The 12,203-nt window shown below is 43.7% G+C and overlaps 1 protein-coding gene across 1 annotated transcript in view; it reads left to right on the top strand.

The window, feature by feature from the left end:
* Positions 1-334: 334 nt before the first annotated feature.
* LOC144674469 (sodium-dependent neutral amino acid transporter B(0)AT3-like) overlaps positions 335-12,203 on the top strand; it is a 51,163-nt gene continuing 39,294 nt past the window's right edge. Inside the window, exons 1-2 of the mRNA XM_078535809.1 lie at positions 335-379; positions 1,144-1,258. Coding sequence (XP_078391935.1) covers positions 335-379; positions 1,144-1,258 — 160 coding nt within the window. The remainder of the gene's footprint in view (positions 380-1,143; positions 1,259-12,203) is intronic.

Raw genomic sequence — 12,203 nt, 5'->3', positions numbered from 1 at the left:
CAACATCAGCTCTACGGTCCGGGTCAATGATTACTGATATGCTACGAACTTTAGAACGTGGGCCTCAGTAATTCTCACGAATTCAGTCCCCTGCACTCATTTAAATCAACAAAAATAAAACACAGCCAATCTTCTTTAGATTCTTCCCCACCCCACCGCCCCCCCAGCCCCCCGCCCCAATGCGCCATAGGTGAATGCTTAAAGGCATCATTAAGGTAATGCGACAATTAGGTTCAACATTCCTGGACTAAAGAGGAAAGAATCAGCCATGAGTTTCTGTTCACTATCCAGAGGCCTTTACTAATGGAGCCATGATAATGGACATAAGGTAAAGATGAATTCAGTCGTGGCTGCAACATCCCCTCCACTCAAAAAAAAGGTCTGTTGCTGTTCAGCTACTCAAAAAAAGGTGAGATATTGGCTAACACCTGTGGAACTATATTGTAGCAAGACTTATGAATTTCAGGAGAAGGGAAGAAAATTGGCCAGAGAAAAATCCAAATATTGTGAACGTGAATAGATTGCTTATAGCCTTTTATTTTAGAAAAAAGTGCTGGGCATTGCTGGTAACAGCAACATTTTAAGGATAATCAATGAGTGTGCAAGTTTTTGAAGGAATCTACATGCAGGGGAGAACTCCGAATAACTTCAGAGATCTGATTGCTTTCCACCTCTATTAAATATTCCCCACATCACATCTGTTTTACTATCAAACTCAGGCTTGCTTTGAATTTCTGTCACCTTGTTTTTGATTCACAAATGTCACTCTGTATTTGACAGCCTGAATCTGTAGCACACGTCAATAGTGGCAGCTTGATTTATTTAAATCAGCACCTATCCTTGTGATTCTCCCATTGCCTATTCAGGGATCTGGGCAAATGGAGTCTCCTCTCTGTGAGATCTGGCTCCACCCAGCTTTCCTCCAGCTGAATATAACTTGCGGGTTTTTCTCAGTATCAGATTATCCAGTACGTTATGGTTAAAGAGATACATGACACATGAATTGAAAGAAAAACAGAAGGTTACAGGAAAGCTATAGAACAGGGTAACTGAACATATCCTTCTGTATGACCCCAGCTGAGTGAGATGGCAGCAGAAAATGAGATTGCTTGTGTTACGGGTGAAACCAATGATGTTCTGAAGGAGGAGAGGCCAAAGTGGGACAATAAGTTTCAGTATATCCTGAGCTGTGCAGGATTTGCTGTGGGACTGGGGAATATCTGGAGGTTCCCTTACCTCTGTCAGACTTATGGAGGTGGTAAGTATACAAGCACAAATATAGAAGAGAAACTTAGATATCAAATGTGTGGTTAACCTGCATGAATTTCTCTGTATTTTGGAAGCTCTTAATTTTGTAAGTCACTTTGTACTACAACTAGAAGGTGAACACTTAACACAGAAGACAACATTCCTTTGTTCACTGTTTTAGCGAGACAATTAAGAATTTAAAATAAGTAGTTTAACATCTGCATGGAAATAATATGCAAAGGAATGTCAACAAAATAGTCAGTGTCTGTCTATCAATATCATCCACAGTGATTCTAAGTTTAAAGGTCTTTAGTAATTTCTATGATGCATGCCAAAATTAACAAAGCACAAAGATAATCAAACTTCGTTTTCTATCCAACAGAAACACATCATTATTTTGACAATAGCATACAATTTGATTATTTTAGAGTATGATTTGCAGCTTCTTCAATTATTTTCCACTTTACTCAAGACTCAGCAATGAGGCTACTTGCATGAATTTCTCAGGCAATCAGTCAGGTTTTTATGCCATTACCAGGGCAAGCTTTAAAGCAGAAGGGTAGTTAGAAGTCACTGGGGTCATTTTGACTTTGGATGAGAGTGTCAAATGGGTGTTAGCAAATCAGTTGGCACGTTTTACATCTCTTTCTGATGTGACTTCCAATGGGGTCCATGTTACATCCCTAGGTTACCCTACGTAGGGTCAGATATTGCACCAAAGTTGAGCAGTAAGTCCTGCCATATTTCCAGTGTTATTGGGTGTCCCACATTAACAGGCGGCTCTGTATCATGGCATGAGCAGTTGAAAATCAGTTAAAAAAAAGATAAACACCAATTTTCAGTTTGCCCCTTTCTCAATTGCAGTCAACTGGTCTGTGTTCAACTACAGCAAATAAACCATACGAGAGGAGATTGGACCCTTCTCCTGCCAGGATCAGGCCCTAATATGGAAGCTAAGCCTGCTTCATTACACAGCATTGGACAAGGGAGGCAAGTGGATCTACCAGGAATTCCAGTGGCTAACACTATTCTGCCAATCTTGCACCTTGTTATAATGTTCTCATGGAAAGGGCATGAGAGGCACCTGCCCCACTTCCTTCTCTAGTGATCGCTAGCTCCTCATCCACCTTCATTGCCTTTTTTGAATTCCTCCAGGCTAGTCCTTGACTCACCCATAGCACCAAGATTATCCTGATAATATTCAGCAATGGCTTCATTGTGTGACTGTGGTTGACCTTGTCCTCCTTGACCCTCCTGCCATCGCTGACATGGTCAGCCCCTCATTTGTCCTCCACCACCTCACCTTTTGAGTCACTGTCCATGCACTGTGCTCTCATGGTTCCCATTCCTTTCTGTGTCAATGATTTCTGGCCCAGGTTGAAGGATCTAAGGATGCAGAAGTCACCCAGCACAAAAGTGAATATGAAAGGTTTCTGTGCATGAAGTTGATTGGAGCAGCTTAAATTGGGTTTCCAGATAGATTTTGATAGACAATTGCTAGTAATTTCTGCCAGAGTTCTTCTGATCGATCACTTAATGTTGCCAGAAAGCAAGCAGAAACACCAGCCTTTTAAGAAATTCTACTCAAATAACATATTTCCCACTTTTCACTTAAATCAGTTATTCACTTTCAGTTGACTCTGAGGTCAGAGCGGTTAAAAACAATACAGAGGAATGTTTGTTGTGTGGAAGTTGTGGATTATTATTAACAAATGTGAATGAATGACCTACTGAAGTATCAGCTCAGTTGTGAGTCTTCGTGTATTTGAGTCAGAAAGTTGATGACTCTGCTGAAGGTACTTCCTTCTTTCCTTTCCTCCTTCATGTGTACTCTTCCCAAAGGCAGGTCCTTGGCTCATTGTCTGTCGGTGCTTCATCCTGAGCTGTTTTCTTGGCAGTTTTTCTCAGCGGCAGTTTGCCATTGCCTTCCACTCTCAGGGACAGGAGGCGGGTCCCAAGATGACTTCAGCCAGAATGGGAATCAAACTCATGCTGTTGGCATTAATCTGAACCACATACTAGCCAGCTGAGCTAACCAGCCCCGCAATGAGGATACTGTTGCACTAAAATGCTAAACAAAGGTCCCATCTGCCTGTTCCAGCAGCCGTTAGGATGTTAGGAATCCTATTATTTAAAGACCAGAGAGTATTGGCCTCCTCACATTTCCTCTTATCCACATAGCCATAAACTAACCATTTATCATACTCTGCCCAAAATGTCTACTGACTTGATATCTCTGTTGGGCAAATAGAGAGATCTGCCATTGGTGGAGTGATGGAATGGAGCCTATGAACTCCTCTTGATATCACCCACAATCAAATGGAAGATGCAGTAACTGGAGGTATAGCCTCTCGTGCTGTCTATCAGGGGTTACCTGGTGTTCTTGGAGACTCTAACCAATGAGCCCTAAGCACGAGTAATCTGGGGGACGTGGCTTCCTGACGAGAGTCCTGATCGGGCATGTAACATCTGGAAAGCTCTCTGTAACAAAGTTTATTTGTTTCTTGCTGAAACCCGTCCGCTCCATCAAGTCATTACATTTTTTTCTTCCCCTTTAGTTCTTTACAGTTTCTATTTACAGAGAACATTTGAATATACAACAACATATACATACATACAACTCAGGTGATTAAAGATTAAGGGCAGAAATTTTCCCTCAGCGGGCAGGTGCACACCCGGCCCAGTCAAGTGCGAAACGACGCGCGTTGATGTCGGCCCGAGTGTGCCAGCGTCAATGCCCAGTCACGTCATAGTTTGGTCAGCGGGCACGCGCCAGAGCCAACAGCGCACCCACCAACAATTAAAAGGCCTAACCGTTGGCAGGGCAGGCAAATTCGAAACTTCATCCACAGGCGTGTTGAGGTTTCCAAAAGCAAATAAAAATAAAATAAAAACTTCAATTTTTCATTAATAACATGTCCCTGCTCATGTGACAGAATCACATGAAGGGACATGTTTTATTATCTTTTTTATATATCTTCATCTCCCTGAGGCAGCTCTGTGCCTCAGGGAGATTATGCAGCGCTCACCCATGTGCATGTGCAAAGTTCACGCCCAGCTGGCTCACATTCACCCCCCCACCCCCCCCGGCATAGGCAGCGCTCAGTGCTGCCGCTCGCGTTTCACGCTGAGCCAATTAGGCACTCCTGCGTGAATTCGCAGAGCGGTGCCAATCACTGGCTGTGGTTGGCTTCCCAACCACCCCCACTCGCCCCCGCTCATCCCCACCGAGCCCGCCTGCCAAGGGCAAAATTCTGCCCTAAGTCTCTGAGAATCTTTCCTTATTTGGTTAGAGCGGCGTAGCTCTGCCACTTGAGCTTCCTCCACAGGGTCGCCATGATCAGGAACTGCAGTGCGAGATACATCATTAGAAAGTGGCAGTTCTAGGTTTGGCAGCTCTACAGAGATATCGGGCATGTCGATCTGTCACCTCAGGGATTGATGGTTCGACGTTAATCACAGACGGAATAGTTGGTTGTTGGAATGTCTCTCTATCACGACTATGGTCTGCATGTTTTTGAACAATTCTGTCTTCCACTTCCACCTGGAAGGATAAGGGACCAGCCCCTGAGACAATGGTTCCAGGTACCCAACAAGGTCCACTTCTGAAATTCTGCACGTAAACTGTGTCTCCTACATTGAAGAATATTAAGGTGGATAAGTCCCCAAGGCCAGATGGGATCTACCCCAGAGTACTGAGGGAGGCAAGGGAGGAGAATGCTGGGGCCTTGACAGAAATCTTTGTATCCTCACTGGCTATGGGTGAGGTCCCAGAGGACTGGAGAATGGCCAATGTTGTTCCATTGTTTAAGAAGGGTAACAGGGATAATCCAGGAAATTACAAGCCATAGAACTATAGAACACTACAGCACAGAAAACAGGCCATTCGGCCCTTCTAGTCTGTGCCGAAATATTATTCCACTAGTCCCATTGACCTGCACCTAGTCCATAACCCTCCAGACCTCTCCCATCCATGTATCTATCTAATTTATTCTTAAAACTTAAGAGTGAGCCCGCATTTACCACATCAGATGGTAGCTCGTTCCACACTCTCACCACTCTCTGAGTGAAGAAGTTCCCTCTAATCCTTTCCCCTTTCACCCTAAAGCCATGTCCTCTCGTGTTTATTTCTCCTAGTCTAGGTGAGCCTTACGTCAGTGGTAGGGAAATTATTGGAGAAGATTCTTCGTGACAGGATTTACTACCATTTGGAAGCAAATGGGCATATTAGTGAGAGGCAGCATGGTTTTGTGAAGGGGAGGTTGTGTCTCACTAACTTGATCGAGTTTTTCGAGGAAGTGACAAAGATGACCGACGATGGAAGGGCAGTGGATATTATATACATGGATTTCAGTAAGGCCTTTGACAAGGTCCCTCATGGCAGACTGGTACAGAAGGTAAAGTTGCACGGGATCAGAGGTGAGCTGGCAAGATGGATACAGAATTGGCCTGGTCATAGAAGACAGAGGGTAGCAGTGGAAGGGTGCTTTTCTGAATGGAGAGCCGTGACTAGTGGAGTTCTGCAGGGATCAGTGTTGGGACCTTTGCTGTTTGTAGTATACATAAATGATTTGGAGGAAAATGTAACTGGGCTAATTAGTAAGTTTGCAGATGACACTAAGGTTGGAGGAGTTTCAGATAGTGAAGAGGATTGTCAAAGGATACAACGGGATATAGATCAGTTGGAGACTTGGGCGGAGAAATGGTAGATGGAGTTTAATCTGGACAAATGCGAGGTAATGCACTTTGGAAGGTCTAATACAGGCAGGAATTATACAGTAAGTGGCAGAACCGTTAAGTGCATTGAATGGCAGAGGGATCTGGGTGTACAGGTCCACAGGTCACTGAAAGTGGCAACGCAGGTGGATAAGGTAGTCAGGAAGGCATATGGCATACTTGCCTTCATTGGCAGGGGTATTGAGTATAAAAGCTAGGAAGTCATGCTGCAGCTGTATAGAACCTTGGTTAGACCACACTTGGAATATTGCGTGCAATTCTGGTCACCACATTACCAGAAGGATTTGGAGGCATTGGAGAGGGTGCAGAGGAGGTTTACCAGGATGCTGCCTGGTCTGGAGGTTATTAGCTATGAGGAGAGGTTGGAGAAACTCGGATTGTTCTCACTAGAGCGACGGAGATTGAGGGGCGACTTGATAGAAGTTTACAAAATTATGAGTGGCATGGACAGAGTAGATAGTCAGAAGCTTTTTCCCAGGGTGGAAGAGTCAATTACTAGGGGACATAGATTTAAGGTGAGAGGAGAAAACTATAGAGGAGATGTGCGGGGCAAATCTTTTACGCAGAGGGTAGTGAGTGTCTGGAATTCGCTGCCAGAGGAGGTGGTGGAAGCAGGTACGATAGTGGTGTTTAAGAGGCAGCTTGACAAATACATGAATAGGATGGGAATAGAGGGATATAGACCCCGGAAGTGCAAAATGTTTCAGTTGACGGGCAATATGATCGGCACAGGCTTGGAGGGTCGAAGGGCCTGTTCCTGTGCTGTACTTTTCTTTGTTCTTTGCTCTTTGAATGTGCGAGCTTTGCTATGAATATTGTGATTCAATTTTTGATTACTCTGATTCCTCTCTACCTTCCCCTATAAATTTGGAAACACCTTGTATGTAGGTGGCGTTTCATCAATAACTCAGACGGCGTTGAACCCGTAGTTGAATGTGGTTTGTATGATAACTGAGAAAAAAGTGGGAAAGTCAAGTTTCTAGAGCACTGTCTGGTAACCTCTTCATTCCAGATTTGAAAGTTTGCACAGCTCTCTCAGCTAAACCATTTGATGAGGGATGGTATTGTGCTGTTTCAATATGTCCGATTCCATTTAAACTCATGAATCTCTGAAATTCTGTACTGGTAAAGACTGCACCGTTAATGGAAATGATGATTTCCAGTAGGCCATGTAGACTAAAACATTGGCGCAGCTTCTCGATAGTTGCACTCAATGTTGGTGATTTGACTTCATATACATCCACCCATTTAGAATGTGCATCTACAACCAACAAAAACATGTTACCTAAGAATGGTTCTACATAATCAATAGGTAGGCTAACCCAGGGTCGACCAGGCCACTCCCACAGATGCAGTGGAGCTGAAATAGGCAACTTCTGTTATTGCTGACAATGGAGACAGTGCTTGATCATGCTTTCAATATCACTGTCAATGCTTGGCCATCAGACATAGCTTCGCGCAAGTATCTTCATCTTTGATATGCCTGTGAAGCACTGTCAAGAGTGATTCTCTTCCTTGCAAAGGGACAACAACTCTTGATCCCGACAACAAGATTCCATCTTGACAACTTAACTCTATTTTTCGGGCATGGAATGGTCTCATCTCTTCAGATACAGGTGAATTTGACCACCCTTGCAAAACAAAGTCTCTGACTTCCGACAAAATTGGACCTCTGTTCGTTACAATTTCTAATTTGGTTTGCACACACAGGTGAAGAATCCGGGAAATTCAGCACAACTTCTTGTGGCACTGGAGCATGTACAATGCTATCTGGTAACGGGAGATGACTGAGTTACTACAGAAGATCTTTAAAAAATTTGACTGACTTGATAGATTGTGAGTTTGATGGATTAGTTTTAACCCACAAAGCTGCTGATTCTGATTTACTTCCAGTGCATTTACTGTTGTGAAAGATGGAAAAAAAATGCATCTTCCTTTTGTGCCCAACGTTGTAAAATATTAATTCAGTTCTATCATTAGAGCCAGTTTTTAATCTACTTCACTATTTTTTTTCCCACCAATTAAAAGAAACAGAGCATTTGGCGCCATGTCTGACTTCACCAGCATTGTATCCATAGGGACCTGGCTCCCAGATGCCTGACTATAAGGAGGGCGACTGGTGTGATCAGTTTTGCTTTTCAGAACAGTGTTTAATGTCTCAGGGCTGTAATATTCCATTCCCATTTAGCTAAAGACTCAAAATGGTGGTGGTGTAGCTAAATCATACTCACCCATCCCATCTCCCGCAGCCCCAAAGCCCAAAGAGAGCCCAGGATTTTCAAACAACCAGGAAGACTACCACATAAAGAGTCGTAGAAACTGCACCTTGTTCAAACTTTGCCTACACAAAGTCCCATGGCCCCCATCATCCCTGTTTCACCTAAGCTATTTCCGTCTGCCAAGGCACATTACAGGTCCTGCCAAACCTTAATATACAATGTATCAAACTACATGGGTTATGTAAGATGCTCAATTTATACATGGCTAAGTAACATGTAACCTAAAAGGTTAAGTGAGACAATGTGCAAGTTCTTTCCTGAATCCAACAAAAACATTTTTATAGAAAGGGAGTAAGAGTTCCTTGACCTGTAGTGGCATCGCAAATTTGAAAAAAGAGTTCCTGCATTTGACATTTCTATTGGATTAAACACATTCCTACAATTTCCACCAGGTTCCTCCTGATCTGCTGCTGTAACTTTGGGCATAACATCGGTGGAAGCCTGGCAAAATGGGGGAAAGCTTTGTTATTTTAATATTTGTTGCTGGGGTGTGGGCATCGTTCAAGTCTGGCATTTGTTGCCCATCCCTAGTTACCCCTGAGAAGGTGGTGTGCTTCTTCTTGAACTGCTGAAGTACGTATGGTGAAGGGACTCTCACAATGCTGTTAGGTTGGGAGTTCCAGGATTCTGGTCAATTAATGATTAAGGAACAGTATGTTCAATTACAGGCCAGCAGTAGGCTGGGAGATATTTGTGAGGCCTGGAAGAGCACTCCTGCCCTATATTGGGAGACCTCCAACTCTCCCTGTAAGGACTGCAAGTTGGGGCTCTTAATGCTGGAGAAATAGAGCTGAATTAATCATGCAATGCTGTGCTCATTTTTCTTGAATGTTGCAAACATGATCCTACAACAGTGTAAGACTCAGATTTGAATATCTAAAAAGCCCTCTGCCCTATTAGGGCAGGAGCGCTGGGCACCAATTTAAAAGCCAGTCTAAAAGTGGATTCCAGTGCGTAAAAGAGGGTACCCAAAATTCCTGCCAGATTTCCAAATACCAGTTGTCTATTTTTCAGGTGAGGAATGGACAGCCAGCTGCTGAAATCTCTTCCCTGTGTACTTTTGTGTGGACAAGTATGTGAGTGTATATGTGTGTGTGCATGCATTTGTGTGCCTATGTATATTTGAATGTGTGTATATGGCTATGTGTGCGTGTATATATTTATGTGTTGGTATGTGTGTCCGCATGCATTTGTTTTATTTGTTCATGGGATGGGGGCATCGCTAGCTAGGCCAGCATTTATTGCACATCACTTGAGAACTGAGTGGCTTGCTAGGCCTATTCAGAGGACATTTAAGGATCAACCATGTAGGCCAGATCAGGTAAGGATGGCAGATTTCCTTCCATAAAGGGGAAACTAGGTGGGCTTTTACAACAATTAACAAGGGCCATGGTCATCATCAGTTCCAGATTCTTTATTGAATTCAAATTTTATGATCTGCCGTGGTGGGATTCAAACCCGGGACCCCAGAACATTACCCTGGGGCTCTGGATTAATAGTCCAGTGACAATACCACTATGCTGCTGCCGCCACTATCATGCATGTATGTATGAATGATGTATATACGTATTATGTATGTATGATGTATGTACGTGCTTACGTTTCTGCCCCCATCTGCCTGGCACAAATGAAATGAATGAATTCTGAGTGAATTAAAATCTCTCACTATATGAGTGGGCAGTTAAAATTCCCTGAGTTATTTGACCCACTGCCCACTTCCTGCCATTTTAAATATTAACGGCTGCTTTCTGGAAGCTTCTAAGGCACAAATCCACTGCCAGAGAGTCCAAATTCACAGATGTTAATCGGGGTTTGAAGACATCACCAGGCTCTGGCAGTAATCTTAAGTTTAGCCAGAGCAATCATGCGGGTGTAGCTTTGCTGGCAGCTGAAAGTTAGCTTGAAAAGATAGAGAGCCCCCTAAGTGAGTTTTTCTACTTTCTCTATAAGAAAAGTTTAAGCATTCACTGCCCTGGATCTAACAACCTTTCCTTATCATAGGAATTCCCATGGCAACCTACATTCCCACATTGACCTGACTGCCAACAAGCAGCCATGGACTGCCTGAATTTCCACACAGCGGGTTCTACACCTGTCCACCTCCCACTCATTCTGGGCAGGAACTGGTCCGATTAATGAGGCCCAGTGGTTAATAGCGGCACGGACTCATTCTACCACAGCCAGCCAGGGAAGGAACTAATAACAGCAGTTTCCCACCAAAAACCCACTGGCTATATGTTCTCTTTTATTCATGGGATGTGGCTGGGCCAGCATTTATTGCCCAACCCTAATTGCCCTTGAGAAGGTAGTGGTGAGTTGCCTTCTTGAACCACTGCAGTCCACATGGTGTATGTACACCCACAGCGCTATTAGAAAGGAAGTTCCAGGATTTTGACCCAGTGACAGTGAAGGGAAAGCAGTATACTTCCAAGTCAGTATGGTGATTGGCTTGGAGGGGACCTTCCAGGTGGTGGTGTTCCCATGTGTCTCTGGCCCTTGTCCTTCTGGATGGTAATGATCGTAGGTTTGGAAAGTGCTGTCTAAGGAGCCTTGATGAGTTCCTGCAGTGCATCTTGTAGACCTCATCACCATATAGATTGTGGAAGCCCAAAATCACCCAACTGGCTAGTGTACAGGCACTAATAACCATGGAAGGCCCACTCATGATGTTTCCTTTCCGATTGTTATTTAGCCTGTGAATACCTTAGTTTCTAAGGGAAGAGTGCAAAACAACAAGAGGGACAGTTTCAATAGGTCCATAACTTCATTTAAATGATGGACACAGAAATGTGGCACACACGTGTTAAATGATCGTCTGTAATATCATAGGAACATAAGTCATTTTTAACAATGATGAGAAGCTGAGGCAATTGGAGTTCATATTCATTCGGGCATACAAAATAAGAGCAAGAGTAGGCCATAGGGTCCCTTGAGCCTGCTCCACCATTCAATAAGGTCATTGCTGATCTGTTTGTTTTTTGAGTTCTACATTCCCATCTACTCCCGATAACCTTTGATTCCCTTGCCTAACAAGAACCTACCTACCTTAAAAATATTCAATGACCCCACCTCTACCGCCTTCTGAGCCAGAGAGTTCCAAAGTCGCACAACCCTCTGAGAGAAAAAAATTCTCTTCATCTCTGTCCTATAAGGGCAACCCCTGATTTTAAAACAGTGCCCCCTAGTTCTGGACTCACCCACAAGGGGAAACATCCTTTCCACATCCACCTTGTCAAGACTATTCAGGGTCTTATATACTTCAGTCAAGTCACCCCTCACTCTTCTAAACTCCAGTGGAAACAAGCCCAGTCTGTCCAACCTTTCCTCTTAGGACAACCCGCTCATTCCATGTATTAATCTAGTAAACCTCCTCTGAACCGCCTCCAACACATTTACATCCTTCCTTAAATCAGGAGACCAAAACTTTACACAATATTCGAGATGTGGTCTCACTAATGCCCTGTATAACTGAAGCATATCATCCTTAGTTTTATGTTCAATTGCTTACATAATAAGGGATAGCATTCAATTAGGCTTCTTGATTACTTGCTGTACCTGCATACTAACCTTTAGTGACTCGTGCACGAGAAGACCTAGATCCCTGTGCATCTCGGGATTCTGCAGTCATTCTCCGTTTAAGTAATACTCTGCTTTTTCATTCTTCCAGCCAAAGTGAATGATTTCACATTTTCCCACATTATACGCCATCTGCCAGATTTTTGCCGACTCACTCAACTTATCTATGCCTGTCTGCAAACTCCTTATGTCTTCCTCACAACATACTTTCCTACCTATCTTTGTGTTGTCTGCAAATTTAGCTACCATGCCTTTGCTCCCCTCATCTAGGTCACTGATGTAAATTGTAAAATGTTGAGGTCCCAGCACAGACCCCTGCGAGACTCCACTAGTCACATCCTACCAATCAGACAATCATTACCC

Source organism: Cetorhinus maximus, chromosome 3, assembly GCF_964194155.1.
Source record: "Cetorhinus maximus chromosome 3, sCetMax3.hap1.1, whole genome shotgun sequence".
Taxonomy (NCBI): Eukaryota; Metazoa; Chordata; class Chondrichthyes; order Lamniformes; family Cetorhinidae; genus Cetorhinus; species Cetorhinus maximus.
This window is presented reverse-complemented; position numbering and strand designations above follow the sequence as displayed.